The sequence below is a fragment of the Schistocerca americana genome, chromosome 8 (genome assembly GCF_021461395.2).
Source record: "Schistocerca americana isolate TAMUIC-IGC-003095 chromosome 8, iqSchAmer2.1, whole genome shotgun sequence".
Lineage (NCBI taxonomy): Eukaryota > Metazoa > Arthropoda > Insecta > Orthoptera > Acrididae > Schistocerca > Schistocerca americana.
Genome location: NC_060126.1, coordinates 227,762,718 through 227,783,799, shown reverse-complemented (window position 1 = coordinate 227,783,799; position 21,082 = coordinate 227,762,718). Strand labels below are relative to the sequence as shown.

At 45.6% G+C, this 21,082-nt stretch overlaps 1 protein-coding gene across 1 annotated transcript; it reads right to left on the bottom strand.

Annotated features, from left to right (window-relative positions):
• Window positions 1-1,574: 1,574 nt before the first annotated feature.
• LOC124545116 lies at window positions 1,575-19,768 on the bottom strand. The gene is made up of 2 exons (XM_047123932.1): window positions 19,396-19,768; window positions 1,575-2,061 (listed from the first exon to the last, which is right to left on the bottom strand). The coding sequence occupies exons 1-2, from the start codon at window positions 19,751-19,753 to the stop codon at window positions 1,889-1,891; spliced, it is 531 nt and encodes a 176-aa protein (XP_046979888.1). The 5' UTR covers window positions 19,754-19,768; the 3' UTR covers window positions 1,575-1,888.
• Window positions 19,769-21,082: the final 1,314 nt, after the last annotated feature.

Here is a 21,082-nt window from a genome sequence, read left to right as displayed (position 1 = left end):
GGAAGGGAGGAGACGAGGTACTGGCGGAAGTAAAGCTGTGAGGACGGGGCCTGAGTCGTGCCTGGGTAGGTCAGTTGGTAGAGCACTTGCCCGCGAAAGGTAAAGATCCCGAGTTCGAGTCTTGGTCCGGCACACAGTTTTAATCTGCCAGGAAGTTTCAAGCTATCAAGCAGACGGTCATAATGTTTTGGCTCATCAGTGGATTTGCCAGGGGGAAGTTCACATATCACGTGCTAAAATAACTGCCAGAAATGTGGAAAAAACTAAATACCTAAGCACAGCAGTAAAACCTGGAAATTCTACAAAGCTCTAGTAGCTGGAAACCATTATCATCATCATCATTATCTACATCTACGTCTACTTCCATACTCCGCAAGCCACCTGACGGTGTGTGGCGGAGGGTACCTTGAGGACCTCTATCGGTTCTCCCTTCTATTCCAGTCTCGTATTGTTCGTGGAAAGAAGGATTGTCGGTATGCCTCTGTGTGGGATCTAATCTCTCTGATTTTATCGTCATGGTCTCTTCGTGAGATATACGTGGGAGGGAGCAATATACTGCTTGACTCTTCGGTGAAGGTATGTACTCGAAACTTCAACAAAAGCCCGTACCGAGCTACTGAGCGTCTCTTCTGCAGACGCTTCCACTGGAGTTTATCTATCATCTCCGTAACGCTTTCGCGATTACTCGATGATCCTGTAACGAAGCGCGCTGCTCTCCGTTGGATCTTCTCTATCTCTTCTATCAACCCTATCTGGTACGGATCCGACACTGCTGAGCAGTATTCAAGCAGTGGGCGAACAAGCGTACTGTAACCTACTTCCTTTGTTTTCGGATTGCATTTCCTTAGGATTCTTCCAATGAATCTCAGTCTGGCACCTGGTTTACCGACGATCAACATCATATGATCATTCCATTTTAAATCACTCCTAATGCGTACTCCCAGATAATTTATGGAAGTAACTGCCTCCAGTTGCTGACCTGCTATATTGTAGCTTAATGATAAGGGATCTTTCTTTCTATGTATTCGCAGCACATTACACCTGTCGTCGTAACTGCCGTTTGTGTTACGTCTGCTGCGCAGCGAGCTACGTTAATTTAAGTATTAACTGTATTTTTCTTACTTGTAACTTCTTATTGCGTGTGTTTTTGCTTTTAGGAAGCTTTAATTGTCGAGTGCTAGTAAGTGTTCCATAGATTTCGTGTTTGTTTTGAATACAGCCAGAGAGTCCCTTCAGTTAGCCGTAGTGCCAGTAGTGCTAGTGCTTGTCTTCAATACAGTCCAGAGACAGGTAGTGCTATTTTCATTGTTTTCTACAAGAAGTGTCTAGCAACCACAGTTTAGTCAACTATCAGCCGCCTTTAGTGAATTAGCAGTCTAGTTAAAAGTTGATTAACTCTCTACAGTAAATTGATTTCTTAGAATGGATAGAATCGTCATCACGACCACCACCGTCATCATCACCATCATCACCATCATCATCATCATCATCATCATAATCATCATCACCATCGATATCAAGCGTTAGACCTACTGGCCTGTTTCCCACCGGAACTGTAACTCAAAAGATTACTATTCCTTCTTGTCAATCAATGCTTTATTTTGGAATAAAACGACCATTACAGGCACAAGAAATGAACGAAAAGATACAACATATCACCGAGAAGATTATTTCATTAAGTGTTTAGTGGAATGCTAACAGAACCATTCCTTCAACGTGGTCTTAGTACAAGTGAACACATTCGTTAAGAAAAAGTCTACTTCAGTCGTGATATTGAAATTATCATTCGATGGAGGTTAGTGTCGATGTAGGCGACGGTATCGATTAACAAAGCAAAACGAAGAAAGGTCAATTGCCCCAGTAGAAGCCAGTGGAAGAGAGAGCCGCTTCAGCGGACGCCGGCCTGCATAAGCGAGAGGCTGCCGAGGCGCGGGTGCCGGCGTCTCGGGTGTCTCTGGGCCGCGTCTATGAGCGCCCTGTAGTAGGCCTCCCTGTCTTTCTCCGGTGGCGCCTCCGCCACAGACCTCTTCTCCGGCAGTCTCGGCTGCGTCACCGGCTCATCTGCAAGCAAAACGGCGCTTTAGAGGTCAGGAGCAAGCTTTGACCGTGTTAGCTGTAACGAAATTTTGCAAAATAATAAGCATGTGACTAGACTTCAGAATCAAATCAATGCTCTGGCCCTTTGCGGTCAATGTACACAACAAATTCTTCATTCGAGGGCGCCTCGCCGCTTGACGGAGCTTAAAAATAACAGCACTCCTTACGTGTACGAGGGTGTTTCAAAAAGTAACAGCAGACTATTTTTTGCGAAGCATGTACACTGAAGCGCCAAAGAAACTGAAATCGTTGTAGGTACGAAATGCTGGCTGAAGCCAGAGATAAATTATGCCGAAATTTTTACAAAGGCACAGACGGTGTTTAGAAACGATGGATTGCATGCAACCAGTGGTGGCGTGTTTGTCGCTGCTAGTAGTAGTTTATCCTGTAGTGAAGTAGAAGTGGATAGTTCCTGTGAATTATTATGGGTGGAGGTTACACTCAACAACCGAGCTAGGATAATAATTGGCTCCTTTTACCGACCTCCCGGCTCAGCAGCATTAGTGGCAGAACAACTGAGAGAAAATCTGGAATACATTTCACATAAATTTTCTCAGCATGTTATAGTCTTAGGTGCAGATTTCAATTTACCAGATATATACTGGGACAATCAGATGTTTAGGACGGGTGGTAGGGACAGAGCATCGAATGACATTATACTGAGTGCACATCCGAAAGTTACCTCGAGCAATTAAACAGAGAACCGACTCGTGGAGATAACTCTGTATGCGCAGAACAGGGAATCAGTGATCATAAGGCCGTTGTAGCATCCCTGAATATGGAAGTAAATAGGAATCTAAATAAAGGGAGGAAGGTTTATCTGTTTAGCAAGAGTAATAGGAGGCAGATTTCAGACTACCTAACAGATCAAAAAGAAAATTTCTGTTCCGACACTGACAATGTTGAGTGTTTATGGAAAAAGTTCAAGGCAATCGTAAAATGCGTTTTAGACAGGTACGTGACGAGTAAAACTGTGAGGGACGGGAAAAACCCACCATGGTTCAACAACAAAGTTAGGAAACTACTGCGAAAGCAAAGAGAGCTTCACTGCAAGTTTAAACGCAGCCAAAACCTCTCAGACAAACAGAAGCTAAACGATGTCAAAGTCAGCGTAAGTAGTGCTATGCGTGAAGCGTTCAGTGAATTCTAAAGTAAAATTCTATGTACCGACTTGACAGAATATCCTAGGAAGTTCTGGTCTTCCGTTAAATCAGTAAGTGGATCGAAACGGCATATCCAGACACTCTGGGATGATAATGGCATTGAAACAGAGGATGACACCCGTAAAGCTGAAATACTAAACACCTTTTTCCAAAGCTGTTTCACAGACGAACACCGCACTGCAGTTCCTTCTCTAAATCCTCGCTCGAACGAAAAAATGGCTGACATCGAAATAAGTGTCCAAGGAATAGAAAAGCAACTGAAATCACTCAACAGAGGAAAGTCCACTGGACCTGACGGGATACCAATCCGATTCTATACAGTACCCGAAAGAACTTACCCCCTTCAATCAATTGGCTCTGAGCACTATGGGACTAAACATCTATGGTCATCAGTCCCCTGGAAGGTACATGAAAGGAGCCTCCCCGAAGATCATGACAACGATCGGGCGTACCCTGGGCAACGTTAGGCCTGTGCCTAACGGCCAATCCTTTCAACACCAAGACACCACAAGAAGGCTTTTATCAAAGCCAGCGCTAAATGTAATGTCCATAAACATTGAAGGGCTCTCTCATGAGAAAGAAGTGCTACTTGCTGTAGCATGTAAAACTCACAACTGTGATCTCTTACTAATCCAAGAGACCCACATTGGCCCCACAAATAGAAGACCAAAGATCCACGGAATGAAATTAGTAATTGAAAGACCACACGAGCAACATGGCAGCGCAATCTTCGCCAAAATGGGCTTAGGTATTATATATGCAGAACTGACATCTCAAGAAGACATCGAAATCTTGACTGTAGAGTTACAGTCCTGCACTGTGACGTCTATATATAAGCCACCGAGCAGGGAGTTCAGATTCAGTGAGCCAACCAACTTCAACTCACAACCAACGAAAATAGTAATGGGCGACTTCAACTGTCATGGATCAGCCTGGGGGTACAGGCACACAGACAAAAGTGGGGACGACCTAGAAACCTGGGCAGACTCAACTGGCCTTAAATTAATACACGACCCCAAACTTCCATATTCCTTCAACAGCAGCAGGTGGAACCGTGGATACAATCCATATAACATCTTTGTCAGCGAAAACGTAGCACATCAAACCAGGAAGGATGTGGGAGAACCCCTCCCACATACACAGCACCGAGCTATATTATGTCTGGATGAAGCAGTTGTTACACCAGCAACCACCCATTTCCAAAGACGTTTTAATTTTAAACGTGACCTATGGAACAAATTCTCTGAAGAACTTGACAAAGAGGTGCAGAACCTTGATGCTAGCCCGGAAAAATATGACACTTTCATTGAATTAGTTAAAACTGTCTCCCGAAGAAATATCCCCCGAGGCTGCAGAACTAGTTATATCCCTGGACTTGACGGAAACTCAAAGGTTCTTCTGGAACATTACCAACAGCTCTTCGAGGAAGACCCTTTTTCAGAGGAAACAACTATGGCGGGAGAAGAACTCCTCCAGGCCATATCAGCCTCAAGAACAATGAAATGGTGTAATCTAATCACAAACCTAGACATGAAACAGAATAGCCGAAAGGCCTGGCAACTTCTTAAAAACATCAATAATGACCCCTCATCTAATACACAAAATTTGTATAAGGTCACACCAAATCAAATAGCAAATCAACTTCTACTTAATGGTAAAACCAACAGGAAGCACCCAAGAAAGAAACTACAGAGAGGCACTCAAGATAAAGACCACCTAGGCACCCCCTTTACTCTGAAAGAATTAGAAGATTCCATCTCCATAATGAAAATTAATAAAGCCGCTGGCCTAGATGACCTACGCCCAGAAAAAATAAAAATGTTCGGACCTGTTACCAGACGGTGGTTACTAGATATGATGAACAAATGTGTTCTTGAAATGAAAATCCTCAAGACTTGGCGGAAGGCAAATATAGTAGCTATATCAAAACCTGGAAAAAAAACCACAGACCCTAAAAATTTTCGGCCTATCTCCCTGCTTTGCCAGCTCTATAAAGTCTTAGAAAGAATGATCCTTAACCGCATCTCAGAACATGTAGACAAGAATATAGTTAAAGAGCAAGCAGGATTCCGTCCAGGAAGGTCATGCTGTGGCCAAATCCTCAACCTTACACAGTACATAGAAGATTGATACGAGCGGAAACAAATTACAGGTGCAGCCTTTGTCGACCTTACAGCAGCTTACGACACCATAAACCACAGCAAGTTAATATCAAAAATATATAACACCACAAAAGACTACCGACTGGCGCAATTCATCCAGTGCCTGTTGCAGAATAGACGGTATTTTGTCACGCTGCAGTCGAAGAAGAGCCGATGGCGGACCCAGAAAAACGGCCTACCTCAAGGCAGTGTCCTCGCCCCATTGCTGTATAATATTTATACCAATGACCAACCGATCAGCATGGACCCTCGCTCCTTCATCTATGCAGACGATACAGTCGTTGCCACCCAGGGTAAAACCTTTGAAGAGGTAGAAAGTAAATTAACTTTAGCGATTGAAAAGCTGGGTGACTATTATGATAATAACCACCTCAAGCCAAACCCAGCAAAAACCCAGGTCTGTGCTTTTCACCTACGTAATAAGGAAGCAAGGAGGAAACAACATAAGCTGGCAGGGACAACATCTATCTCACTGTGACACACCAAAATATCTTGGGATTAAACTTGAACGTGCTCTCACCTACAAGGAACACTGTTTGGCCACAAAGATGAAAGTGAGTGCCAGGAACAACATCATCCGCAAGCTAACAAATAGCAGATGGGGAGCGCAACCTACAGTTCTCCGCACGTCAGCTTTAGCTTTATGTTTCTCCACTGCGGAGTACTCGGCACACGTTTGTCAAAATTCCACCCACGCTGAACAAGTAAATATAGCACTGAATGAGACTGGAGGCATCGTGACAGGATGCCTCTGCCCAACTCCCACAAAGCAGCTGTACCACCTCATGGGCATAGCCCCGCCAGACATCAGAAGAAGGACTGCCGCAGAAATCGAGAAACATAAACAGGAGACAGATCCCAGGCATCCAATGTTCGGATACAATCTTCGACCTCGCCGACTTAAATCAAGGAAGAGTTTCCTACGAACAACTGAAGCAACTCTTTTATCGCCTAGAGCACGACGAGAAGAGCTGTGGTACAATGTGGACCCAGGAAGACCAGGTAATAGCCCCAGGGAAGAACCCACAGCTGGCTCTGAACTCCCATATACGACCTGGAAAGCCCTGAATAGACTACGAACAGGCGTATCAAGATGCAGAGCAAACTTGGAAAAACGGGGCTGCATCAGTGCAGACGAGCCCTGCGAGTGTGGAGAACAGCAAGACCCACAACACCTACTGGTCTGCGGGAAACTAAACAACCCGTGTTCGACTCAAGACCTGTTTGAAGCAAATGACAAGGCTATTCAAGCTGCAGTGTATTGGGCTTCACGTGGGATATGAAAATCGCTCTGTTTCGCATCCTTAGCGCTTATCATTATATGTTACATACTTTTCTGTATCATTGTAGTTAATTTACCTTATAACCATGTATTATTGTATTATAGCTGCTTCTCTTGCATTGTAATATAATTTTTTTTTGTAAAATGGGGATGTCTTGGATACGATAAATAAATAAATAAGTCCCCTAGAACTACTTAAACGTAACGACATCACACAACACCCAGTCATCACGATACAGAGAAAGTCCCTGACCGCGCCGGGAATCGAACCCTGGAACCCGGGCGTGGGAAGCGAGAACGCTACCGCACGACCACGAGCTGCGGACTTACCCCCTTCTAACAGCCATCTACCGCAAGTCTCTAGAGGAACGGAAGGTTCCAAATGATTGGAAAAGAGCACGGGTAGTTACAGTTTTCAAGAAGGGTCGTCGAGCAGATGCGCAAACTATAGACCTATATCTCTGACATCGATCTGTTGTAGAATTTTACAACATGCTTTTTGCTCGCGTACCATGTCGTTTCTGGAGACCCAGAATCTACTCTGTAGGAATCAACATGGATTCCGGAAACAGCGATCGTGAGAGACCCAACTCGCTTTATTTGTTCATCAGACCCAGAAAATATCAGATAAGGGCTCCCAGGTAGATACCGTTTTCCTTGACTTCCAGAAGGCGTTCGATAGAGTTCCGCACTGTCTCCTGATAGAGTAAGAGCCTGTGGAATATCAGGTGTGTGGTTGGATGTCCGTGATGGTCGTGCGGTACCGTTTTCGCTTCCCACGCCCGGGTTCTCGGGTTCGATTCCCGGTGGGGTTAGGGATTTTCTCTGCCTCGTGATGACTGGGTGTTGTGTGCTGTCCTTAGGTTAGTTAGGTTTAAGTAGTTCTAAGTTCTAGGGGACTGATGACCATAGATGTTAAGTCCATTAGTGCTCAGAGCCATTTGAACCATTTGAATTTGTGGCTGGATTGAAGAGTTTTTAGCAAACAGAACACAGCATGTTGTTCTCAATGGAGAGACGTCTACAGATGTTAAAGTAACGTCTGGCGTGCCACAGGAGAGTGTTATGGAACCATTGCTTTTCACAATATATATCAATGACCTAGTAGATAGTGTCGGAAGTTCCATGCGGCTTTTCGCGGATGATGCTGTAGTATACAGAGAAGTTGCAGCATTAGATAATTGCAGCGAAATGCAGGAAGATCTGCAGCGGATAGGCACTTGGTTCAGGGAGTGGCAACTGACCCTTAACATAGACAAGTGTAATGTATTGCTAATACACTCCTGGAAATTGAAATAAGAACACCGTGAATTCATTGTCCCAGGAAGGGGAAACTTTATTGACACATTCCTGGGGTCAGATACATCACATGATCACACTGACAGAACCACAGGCACATAGACACAGGCAACAGAGCATGCACAATGTCGGCACTAGTACAGTGTATATCCACCTTTCGCAGCAATGCAGGCTGCTATTCTCCCATGGAGGCCATCGTAGAGATGCTGGATGTAGTCCTGTGGAACGGCTTGCCATGCCATTTCCACCTGGCGCCTCAGTTGGACCAGCGTTCGTGCTGGACGTGCAGACCGCGTGAGACGACGCTTCATCCAGTCCCAAACATGCTCAATGGGGGACAGATCCGGAGATCTTGCTGGCCAGGGTAGTTGACTTACACCTTCTAGAGCACGTTGGGTGGCACGGGATACATGCGGACGTGCATTGTCCTGTTGGAACAGCAAGTTCCCTTGCCGGTCTAGGAATGGTAGAACGATGGGTTCGATGACGGTTTGGATGTACCGTGCACTATTCAGTGTCCCCTCGACGATCACCAGTGGTGTACGGCCAGTGTAGGAGATCGCTCCCCACACCATGATGCCGAGTGTTGGCCCTGTGTGCCTCGGTCTTATGCAGTCCTGATTGTGGCGCTCACCTGCACTGCGCCAAACACGCACACGACCATCATTGGCACCAAGGCAGAAGCGACTCTCATCGCTGAAGACGACACGTCTCCATTCGTCCCTCCATTCACGCCTGTCGCGACACCACTGGAGGCGGGCTGCACGATGTTGGGGCGTGAGCGGAAGACGGCCTAACGGTGTGCAGGACCGTAGCCCAGGTTCATGGAGACGGTTGCGAATGGTCCTCGCCGATACCCCAGGAGCAACAGTGTCCCTAATTTGCTGGGAAGTGGCGGTGCGGTCCCCTACGGCACTGCGTAGGATCCTACGGACTTGGCGTGCATCCGTGCGTCGCTGCGGTCCGGTCCCAGGTCGACGGGCACGTGCACCTTCCGCCGACCACTGGCGACAACATCGATGTACTGTGGAGACCTCACGCCCCACGTGTTGTGCAATTCGGCGGTACGTCCACCCGGCCTCCCGCATGCCCACTATACGCCCTCGCTCAAAGTCCGTCAACTGCACATACGGTTCACGTCCACGCTGTCGCGGCATGCTACCAGTGTTAAAGACTGCGATGGAGCTCCGTATGCCACGGCAAACTGGCTGACACTGACGGCGGCGGTGCACAAATGCTGCGCAGCTAGCGCCATTCGACGGCCAACACCGCGGTTCCTGGTGTGTCCGCTGTGCCGTGCGTGTGATCATTGCTTGTACAGCCCTCTCGCAGTGTCCGGAGCAAGTATGGTGGGTCTGACACACCGGTGTCAATGTGTTCTTTTTTCCATTTCCAGGAGTGTACATAGAAAGAAGGATCCTTTATTGTATGATTATATGGTAGCGGAACAAACACTGGTAGCAGTTACTTCTGTAAAACATCTGGGAGAATGCGTACGGAACGATTTGAAGTGGAATGATCATATAAAAGTAATTGTTGGTAAGGCGTGTGCCAGGTTGAGATTCATTGGGATAGTCCTTAGAAAATGTAGTCCATCAACAAAGGAGGTGGCTTACAAAACACTCGTTCGACCTATACTTGAGTATTGCTCATCAGTGTCGCATCCGTACCAGGTGAGGTTGACAGGGGAGATAGAGAAGATCCAAAGAAGAGCGGCGCGTTTCGTCACAGGATTATTTGGTAAGCGTGATAGCGTTACGGTCATGTTTAGCAAACTCAAGTGGCAGACTCTGCAAGAGAGGCGCTCTGCATCGCGGTGTAGCTTGCTGTCCAGGTTTCGAGAGGGTGCGTTTCTGGATGAGGTATCGAATATATTGTTTCCCCCTACTTATTCCTCCCGAGGAGATCACGAATGTAAAATTAGAGAGATTCCAAAGCGCACGGAGGCTTTCCTGCAGTCGTTCTTCCCGCGAGCCATACGCGACTGGAACAAATGGTTCAAATGGCTCTGAGCACTATGGGACTTAACATCTGTGGTCATCAGTCCCCTAGAACTTAGAGCTACTTAAACCTAAATAACCTAAGGACATCACTCACATCCATGCCCGAGGCAGGATTCGAACCTGCGACCGTAGCAGTCGCTCGGTTGCTGACTGAGCGCCTAGAACCGCTAGACCACTGCGGCCGGCGACTGGAACAGGAAAAGGAGGTAACGACAGTGGCACGTAAAGTGCCCTCCGCCACACACCGTGGGGTGGCTTGCGGAGTATAGATGCAGATGAAACTTTTCGAAACAATAAGAGTGTGACTTGATCTCAGCATCAAATCAATGCTTTCGCCCTTCCCGGTCAATGTACACAATAAATTGTTCAGTAGAGGGCGTCTCACCGCTTGACGGAGCTTAAAAATAAGAGCACACATTACGTATACGAGAGTGTTTCAAAAAGCAAAAGCAAACTATTTTTTGCGAAGCATGTACACTGAAGCGCCAAAGAAACTGGTATAGACATGCGTATTCAAATACAGAGATATGTAAACAGGCAGAATGCGGCGCGCCGTCAGCAACACCTATATAAGGCAACAAGTGTCTGACGCAGTTGTTGCAGTGGTTACTGCTCTAACAATGGCAGGTTATTAAGATTTAAGTAAGTTTGAACGTGGTGTTGTACTCGACACACGAGCGGTGGGACATAGCATCTCTGACGTAGCGATGAAATGGGAATTTTCCCATACGAACTTTTCACAAGTGTACCGTGAATATCAGAAGTCTGGTAAAACATCAAATCTTCGACATTGCTGTGGCCGGAAATAGATCCTGCAAGAACAGGACCAGCGACTACTGAAGATAATCGTTCAACCTGCTGCAATTTTCAATGCTGGGCCATCAAAAAGTGTCAGCGAGAGACACATTCAACGAAACATCATCGATGTGGGCTTTCGGAGCCGGAGCCCCACTCGTGTACCCTTGATGACTGCACGACATAGAGCTGTACTCATCGCCTGGGCCCGTCAGCGCCGACATTAGACTGTTGATCACTGGTCGGACGAGTCTCGTTTCAAATTGTATCGAGCTCATGGACGTGTACGGGTATGGAGACAATGTCATGAATCCAAGGACCGTGCATGTCAGAAGGGAAATGTTCAATCTGGCGGAGGCTTTGTAATGGTGTGGGGCGTGTGCAGTTGAAGTGATTTGCGACCCATGATACCTCTGGATAAGACTGACAGGTGACACGTACGTAAGCATCCTGTGTGATCACCTGCATCCATTCATGTCCATTGTTCATTCCGACGGACTTGGGCGATTCCAGCAGGACAATGCGACGCGCCAGACGTCATGAATTGCTACAGAGTGGCTCCAGAAACACTCTTCTGAGCTTAAACACCTGTTGGCTACCAATCTCCCCAGACATGAACAGTATTGAGCATATCTGGGATTACTTGCAACGTGCTGTTCAGAAGAGATCTCCATCCCCTCATATCTTACGGATTTATGGACAGTTCTGTGAGATTCATGGTGTCAGTTCCTTCCAGCACTACTTCAGACACTAGTCGAGTCCGTACCACGTCGTGGGCCCTACACGATATTAAGCAAGTCTATCAGTTTCTTTGGCTCTTCAGACTATTTCACTTTGAGATGCAAACGAGAAGTGATTTATCAACGTTACTATCCTCCTTTTCGATACAGCTCTCATAACGTTGCATCACCTTTTCTAATCCATTCGAGTAAAAGGCTTCGTTTGTGCCCGCAGCCGAGAGTGGACCGCTTCTTTAACCTCATCATCAGTTTCAGAACGTCGTCCTCTGTCAGAGTCCTTCAGGGGTCCAGACACACGGAAATCCGAAGGAACGAGATGGGGAATGCAGTGAGATCTGAAATCTGTCTCCGAAAAACGGCAAGAGTTGGAGCGGCGGTCAGTAGGCGGGTTGTCGTGATGGAGGAGAATACCTCTAGACAGAAGTTCTCTGCGACGGCTCCGTACTGTTGGCTCTAGCTCATTCTGCAAAATGGCGCTGTACCCTACACTGTTGACTGTTTCACCCCTTTGGTGATAGTGCTCCAAAATCTGCCCATTCGTATTCTAAAAGAAGGTGAAAAGGACCTCTCCGGCAGAGGGCTGGCACTTGGATTTCTTCTTGGCTAGAGAATGTCGCCATTCTGAAGACTGTCTTTTGCTTTCTGGTTCACAGTGATGCACCCGGGTTTCGTCTCCTGTGATGATACTTGTCGGAAGGTGATGTGACAGCCTGAACACGCATGATCTTGTGTTCACCAGTGAGCATCCTAGGCACCCATCCTGCACGCAATAAACGGTGTTTGAGAACCTCACTGCTAATGGTATGAGCAGATTCGACACTGGCACTCAGCTGCCTGGCTTAAGGTTCTACAGAAAAACGCCGGTTCTCACGAATCATGGCGTCAGTGGGTCTCACATTATCGTCAGCAACGGCCGTGCTGGGACGGCCAGAGCGTTCCTCATCTGGGACCGACGTACGTCCACTTTTAAAGGCATCAAACTATTCGCACACGCTTCTTTCACTAATGCATCTATCTCCATACTGTTCCAACATCCTTCTATGGATTTGTTGAGGTTTTACGTCCTAGGCATTACTGCTCGCTGTTCTTGTACAGTGTACACAGCAAGAGACGTGGCAATTTTGTTTCAATTGCATTTCCTATTCAACTTGTCATGCCACCTATCAGCGTATGCCGGAACTTTCTCAAAGCATGCATCTTCACTCGTTGGGAAATATGTCTGACGTGTTCATTGCGTTTAACAGTGAGAGTTTGCTGTTACTTTTTGGATTGTCCTCGTACTAGCGAAGAAAATTTACAACAAAAGAAATATGTTGCTCTGCGTGGTATCGGCCATGAAGAAACCGGAAAAGAAGAGAGTCGAAGAATCTGAGAGTGTTACAGAAGGATACTAAAAGTAAACGGATTTTTATTAAAATTACAAACATCTTCGTGAGCAGCGCAAAATAAGAGAGCTTGATGAAGCTCGCACATGCGTTGAAAGAACTGCTACACTATAGTATAGAAAGTAACTGAAAGAAATACAGGGTGGTCCATTGATCGTGAGCGAGCAAAATATCTCACGAAATAAGCGTCAAACAAACAAAACTAAAAAATCGGAACCTTGTCTAGCTTGAACGGGGAAACCAGATGGCGCTATGGTTGGCCCGCTAGAAGGCGCTGCCATAGGTCAAACGGATATCAACTGCGATTTTTGAAATAGGAACCCCCATTTTTATTACATATTCGTGTAGTACGTAAAGAAATATGAATATTTCACTAGGACCACTTTTCTCGCTTTCTGGTAGATGGCGCTGTAATAGTCACAAACATATGGCTCACAATTTTAGACGAACAGTTGGTAACATGTAGGTTTTTTAAATTAAAATACAGAACGTAGGTACGTTTGAACATTTTATTTCGGTTGTTCCAATGTGATACATGTACCTTTGTGAACTTATCATTTCTGAGAACACATGCTGTTACAGCGTGATTACCTGTAAATACCACATTAATGCAATAAATTTTCGAAATGATGTCCGTCAACCTCAATGCATTTGGCAATACATGTAACGACATTCCTATCAACAGCGAGTAGTTCGCCTTCCGTAATGTTCTCACACGCATTGACAATGTGCTGACGCATGTTGCCAAGAGTTGTCGGTGGACCACGATAGCAAATATCCTTCGACATTCCCCACAGAAAGAAATCCGGGGACGTTAGATCCGGTGAACGTGCGGGCCATGGTATGGTGCTTAGACGACCAATCCACCTGTAATGAAATATGCTATTCAATACCGCTTCAACCGCACGCGAGCTATATGCCGGACATCCATCACGATGGAAGTACATCGCCATTCTGTCATGCAGTGAAACATCTTGTAGTAATATATATATATATATATATATATATATATATATATATATATATATATATATAGGATGAGTCATCTAACGATACCGCTGGATATATTTCGTAAACCACATCAAATACTGACGAACCGATTCCACAGACCGAACGTGAGGAGAGGGGCTAGTGTAATTGTTTAATACAAACCATACAAAAATGCACGGAAGTATGTTTTTTAACACAAACCTACGTTTTTTTAAATGGAACCACGTTAGTTTTGTTAGCACATCTGAACATATAAACAAATACGTAATCAGTGCCGTTTGTTGCATTGTAAAATGTTAATTACATCCGGAGATATTGTAACCTAAAGTTGACGCTTGAGTACCACTCCTCCGCTGTTCAATCGTGTGTATCGGAGAGCACTGCAACATACATCGCGTTACTACAGAATGATCTGCCAACGTTGCTCGAAAATGTCCCACTGGAAACGCGTCGACGTATGTGTTATCAGCATGGTGCTGCACCTGCACATTCCGCAATTAACACTAGGCTGACCCTTGACAGGATGTTCGACGGGCGTTTCACAGGACGTGGAGGACGCATAAATTGGCCAGCCCGTTCTCCTGATCTTACACCTCTGGACTTCTTTCTGTGGGGTACGTTAAAGGACAATGTGTACCGTGATATGCCTACAACCCCAGAGGATATGAAACAACGTATTGTGGCAGCCTGCGGCGACATTACACCAGATGTACTGCGGCGTGTACGACATTCATTACGCCAGAGATTGCAATTGTGTGCAGAAAATGATGGCCACCACATTGAACATCTATTGGCCTGACATGTCGGGACACACTCCATTCCATTCCGTAATTGAAAAAGGAAACCACGTGTGTACGTGTACCTCACCCCTCATGGTAATGTACATGTGTGTCAGTGAAAAAGACCAATAAAAAGGTGTTAGCATGTGGACGTAATGTGCTGTTCCTGTCTCTTCTGTACCTAAGGTCCATCACCGTTCCCTTTGGATCCCTACGTAATTCGGTGCTCTCCGATACACACGATCTAACAGCGGAGGAGTGGTACTCAAGCGTCAACTTTAGGTTACAATATCTCCGGATGTAATTAACATTTTACAATGCAACAAACGGCACTGATTACGTATTTGTTTACATTTTCGGATGTGCTAACAAAACTAACGGGGTTCCATTTAAAAAAACATAGGTTTGTGTTAAAAAACATACTTCTGTGCATTTTTGTATGGTTTGTATTAAACAATTACACTAGCCCCTCTCCTCACGTTCGGTCTGTGGAATCGGTTCGTCAGTATTTGATGTGGTTTACGAAATATATCCAGCGGTAACGTTAGGTGACTCACCCTGTATATGTGTGTGTGTATATAGCGTCACTTTCCCCTCCACACACACACACAGACACACACACACACACGCACACACACACCCCGCCGTGTCAGTCGCACACAGTGATGCACCTGTTATCCATACTGGAGCAAAACTGTTTCTTCAGGAAACCCGAAACACGCACTCCCTCCTTAGAATGCGCCGATATGGTCGCATTGTGGTTTCGTGTGACCGGGCCAAATATCTAAAGAAATAAACATCAAACGAAAAAACTACGAAGAACGAAACTCGTCTAGCTTGAAGGGGCAAACCAGATGGCGCTATGGTTAGCCCGCTAGATGGCGCTGCCATGGGTCAAACGGATATATACTGCGTTTTTTTAAATAGGAACCCCCATTTTGTATAACATTTTGGTCTAGTACGTAAAGAAATATGAATGTTTTAGATGGACCACTTTTTTCGTTGTGTGATAGATGGCGCTGTAATAGTCAGAACCGTATAAGTACGTGGTATCACGTAACATTCCGCCAGTGCGGACGGTATTTGCTTCGTGATACATTACCCGTGTTAAAATGGACCGTTTACCAATTGTGGAAAATGTCGCTATCGTGTTGTGTATGGCTCCTGTTGATGTATGGCTATTGTGATCAAAATGCCCAACGGGCGTACGCTATTTATGCTGCTCGGTATCCTGGACGACATCAGCCAAGTGCCCGGACCGTTCGCCTGATAGTTACGTTATTTAAGGAAATAGGAAGTTCAGCCACATGTGAAACGTCAACCACGACCTGCAACAAATGATGATGCCCAAGTAGGTGTTTTAGCTGCTGTTGCGGATAATCCGCACATCAGTAGCAGACAAACTGCGCGAGAAACGGGAATCTCAAAAACGTCGGTGTTGAGAATGCTACGTCATCATCGATTGCACCCGTACCATATTTCTATGCACCAGGAAAATGATGGCGACGACTTTGACTGTCGTGTACAGTTCTGCCACTGGGCACAAGAGAAATTACGGGACGTTGACAGATTTTTGCATGCTTTCTATATAGCGACTAAGCGTCATTCACCAACAGAGGTAACGTAAACAGGCATAGTATGCACTATTGGGCAACGAAAAATCTACGATGGCTGCGACAAGTGGAACATCAGCGACCTTGGCGGGTTAATGTATGGTGCGGTATTATTGGAGGAAGGATTATTGGCCCCCATTTTATCGATGGCAATCTAAATGGTGCAATGTATGCTGATTTCCCACGTAATGTTGTACCGATGTTACTACAAGATGTTTCACTGCATGACAGAATGGCGATGTACTTCCAACGTGATGGATGTCCGGCATATAGCTCGCGTGCGGTTGAAGCGGTATTGAATAGCATATTTCATTACAGGTGGATTGGTCGTCTAAGCACCATACCATGGCCCGCACGTTCACCGGATCTAACGTCCCCGGATTTCTTTCTGTGGGGAAAGTTGAAGGATATTTGCTATCGTGATCCACCGACAACATCTGACTACATGCGTCAGCGCATTGTCAATGCATGTGCGAACATTACGGAAGGCGAACTGCTCGCTGTTGAGAGAAATGTCGTTACACGTGTTGCGAAATGCACTGAGATTTATGGAGATCATTTTGAGCATTTATTGCATTAATGTGGTATTTACAGGTAATCACGCTGTAACAGCATGCGTTCTCAGAAATGATAAGTTTACAAAGGTACATGTATCACATTGGAACAACCGAAATAAAATGTTCAAACGGACATACGTTCTGTATTTTAATTATAAAAACCTACCTGTTACCAACAGTTCGTCTAAAGTTGTGAGCCATCTGTTTGTGACTGCTACAGTGCCATCCATCACAAAGCGGAAAAAGTGGTCCAACTCAAACATTCATATTTCTTTACGTACTACACGAATATGTAATAAAGACTGGGGGTTCCTATTTAAAAAACCGCAGTTGATATCCGTTTGACGTATGTCAGCGCCATCTAGCGGCCGAACCATAGCGCCATCTGGTTTCCCCCTTCAAGCTAGACAAGTTTCGTCTGTGTAGTTTTTTCGTTTGACGCTTATTTCGTGAGATATTTGGCCAGTTCACGATCAATGGACCATCTTATATATATATATATATATATATATATATATATATATATATATGTGTGTGTGTGTGTGTGTGTGTGTGTGTGTGTGTCTGTAGAAATAACATCCATAAAAAAATCACCCTCTGAAGGAAGAATTACCGAATACACAATTACACGCAGGAAATACACATACGCACACACACATGCACTCACATACAACAAATAATATCGAACAACAGCACAACACAAGCAAAAGACAAACACACAAAAACAACTGGCAACGCTACAAAAAAATGGTTCAAATGGCTCTGAGACTATGGGACTTAACATCTATGGTCATCAGTCCCCTAGAACTTAGAACTACTTAAACCTAACTAACCTAAGGACAGCACACAACACCCAGCCATCACGAGGCAGAGAAAATCCCTGACCCCGCCGGGAATCGAACCCGGGAACCCGGGCGTGGGAAGCGAGAACGCTACCGCACGACCACGAGATGCGGGCGGCAACGCTACACACCGAAAACACACACACATGTTGATCACAAAATGGAAAGTGCGAGTGATATATGCGATGTGACAAATGTGGGTGAAAGAAATTCAGTAATCAGGCAGCTGGAGTATGTAAACTAACGAATATATCTCCAGGACCACACACATAAGTCAACAGCGCTGGAAATTATAAGTAACACCGAACGATAAATTCACATTACGAAATTTGTGCTACAACAGTTGATCCAAACCTAAAAAAACAAGAGAAAAACACGACAAAATGTAATATGGCAGCATATTATATCTACAACATAGTACGTTTATTGTAGGTATAGATGGAAATATGTATTACAGGCCACTGATGATGCTTCCCAAATAAAAGAAGCGAAACCCGTGTGGCAATAAACAAACTGCTTTCAATTAGGTGCATAGACGGTACATACCTAGACTAATAGACATACAGTAGCACAACTGATGACACAAATATGCTTTTTGCAAAATGGGCTGAAGTGACTGGTTGGTGTCAAGCTTGCGGGAAGTGTAGAAAATCATGTGTTTAGTGATGCAGAGGAGAGATGGGAAAACCAAAGTTGTCTGGAAGAATCTACATCTACATTTATACTCCGCAAGCCACCCAACGGTGTGTGGCGGAGGGCACTTTACGTGCCACTGTCATTACCTCCCTTTCGTGTTCCAGTCGCGTATGGTTCGCGGGAAGAACGACTGCCGGAAAGCCTCCGTGCGGTTTGGAATCTCTCTAATTTTACATTCGTGATCTCCTCGGGAGGTATAATTAGGGGGAAACAATATATTCGATACCTCATCCAGAAACGCACCCTCTCGAAACCTGGACAGCAAGCTACACCGCGATGCAGAGCGCCTCTCTTGCAGAGTCTGCCACCTGAGTTTGCTAAACATGACCGTAACGCTATCACGCTTACCAAATAACCCTGTGACGAAACGCGCCGCTCTTCTTTGAATCTTCTCTATCTCCTCCGTCAACCCAATCTGGTACGGATCCCACACTGATGAGCAATACTCAAGTATAGGTCGAACGAGTATTCTGTAAGCCACCTCCTTTGTTGATGGACTACATTTTCTAAGGACTCACCCAATGAATCTCAACCTGGCACCCGCCTTACCAACAATTACTTCTATATGATCATTCCACTTCAGGTCGTTCCGTACGCATACTAGCAGATGTTTTACAGAAGTAACTGCTACCAGTGTTTGTTCCGCTATCATATAATCATAGAATAAAGGATCCTTCTTTCTATGTATTCGCAATACATTACATTACTATGTTAACGGTCAGTTGTCACTCCCTGCACCAAGTGTCTATCCGCTGCAGATCCTCCTGCATTTTGCTGCAATTTTCTAATGCCGCAACTTCTCTGTATACTACAGCACCATCCGCGAAAAGCTGCATGGAACTTCCGACACTATCTACTAGATCATATATATATATTCTGAAAATGCAATAGGAATAAGAATACAGAAAAAACAAACTGCTTAAGGAGTCAGGTTTCTAGTATTTTTTTCGACACATTATTGCCTTATCGGCACAACGGGAGGTGTGTTCTACCTTTCCTGCGAACGGAGACAGACGGCGCGGAGAGAGGGACGTGCGCCACCTTGCCGGGCGGCGCGCCCGTGACGGGCCCCAGCACTGGGTTCTTGCCCAGACGCGGCACTAAGTACATCCCGCTACCGGACGGCGCATCCGCCTCCTCGCTAGCCGCAGCTTCAGCGGCTCCTGCAGATGCTGCCGACTTCACGCAACCTGACGACGCCGCTGTGGCCAACGCCGTCAGCGCCAACAGGCCGAAGGCGACAGCGCGACCCGATCCGGCGTTACGCATGGCTGCTGCACTAGTGTGCGAGCGCAGCTGGCCGTTCCAGCAGCTGCGGACCTCCGCGGAAGGTGGCAGTCGCCGCAGCATCCGGTCCGCTGCGCACGTCCACACCAGCGGTATCGGCGTTTCCTGAAGTGCGAAACGCGTGCGATATACCCCGCCAAACTCGTGAGCGGAAACCGCATGTGTGACAGCAACAGATACCTCCGGACGTGGCTGCGCAAGACCCACTATTCGACAGAAACAGCGCGAGAGGAAAGACGCTGGAGAAAGAAAAAACCGCAGCCGCCGCAGCAGCATACGACAATAAGTTATTGGCACTAGACGTGCAAGTTCAGAGACAATTCCACATGTGTCTCTTAACCCTTTCATGGATAAAATTCATTTTTTACAGATTTTTAAAATATTAAGGTGATAACAGTTTCTTTTCAGTCCAATTATTATATTTTCACCACCAAAATATTTTTTAAGTTCTCCATTTTTTCACAACAGGAAGTGGGACACACATGTCCCACGAACCAACGCAAGATATCTTTTCTGCTGACTGACTGATTTTGTAATTTTATTTTTTTAGCCATAAATACATGGTCAATACTTACAAAACTGTACATGCCACCATGAAACTTGGAAAAACATGGTGTGGCACAGAGTGGTACACCACAAGCAGTGCAAACAACTTTTGTTTTCTTCTCATTAGAGTTTGTGCTGCGGAATCTGCATCGCTTCCTAGTGCCACTGTCTTTCGGTACATGTTTGCCTACGTTCACGAGCCGGACGTCATCTGGCACACTAGAGACTCCTCTCTTTGCTGGGAAGAAAGTGGGCATTGATCCCCTCTTTTTCCTGGATGAATACCCATTAATCAGTTGTCTTACTAATCTTTACAAATAATGTCTGCTGGGACTCATGTGTCCCACTAATTTTATTTCGATTATAAGATAGTACAGTCGCTGAGAAGTACATTCCACACTGTATTTGTACTAAAAAATGATTATTAAGTTAATAACAAGATGAATTACTTACTTCAGACATCGCTGGAAAGTGAGAAATGATGAAAACTGAAGAATGACACAAATAAGTGGCGTTGCAGCGGCCATATACACACGCCAGTCAACAAAAGTAGTCACCGCTTCTCTATTGCCTTTGCAGTGCAGTCCCGATTTTTTTCTTAGGTTCAGTGCAGTCGTCCCTAAATGGCAGCACCGTGCAGAGCTGGGTAACATATATCCCGACACTCGAACTGGCGCTCAAAGTTAGTGGGACATATATGATCCATCAACCACGAAAGGGTTAAGCTACAGTAGGTGCTACATTGTAGGGTTTAGTCCGACATCACGCACAACCGACAGAGAAAGCACACAGTCCTGCCAATATCTTCTGTTGATCGGTATTGTTATTATGGTATGACATTACAGA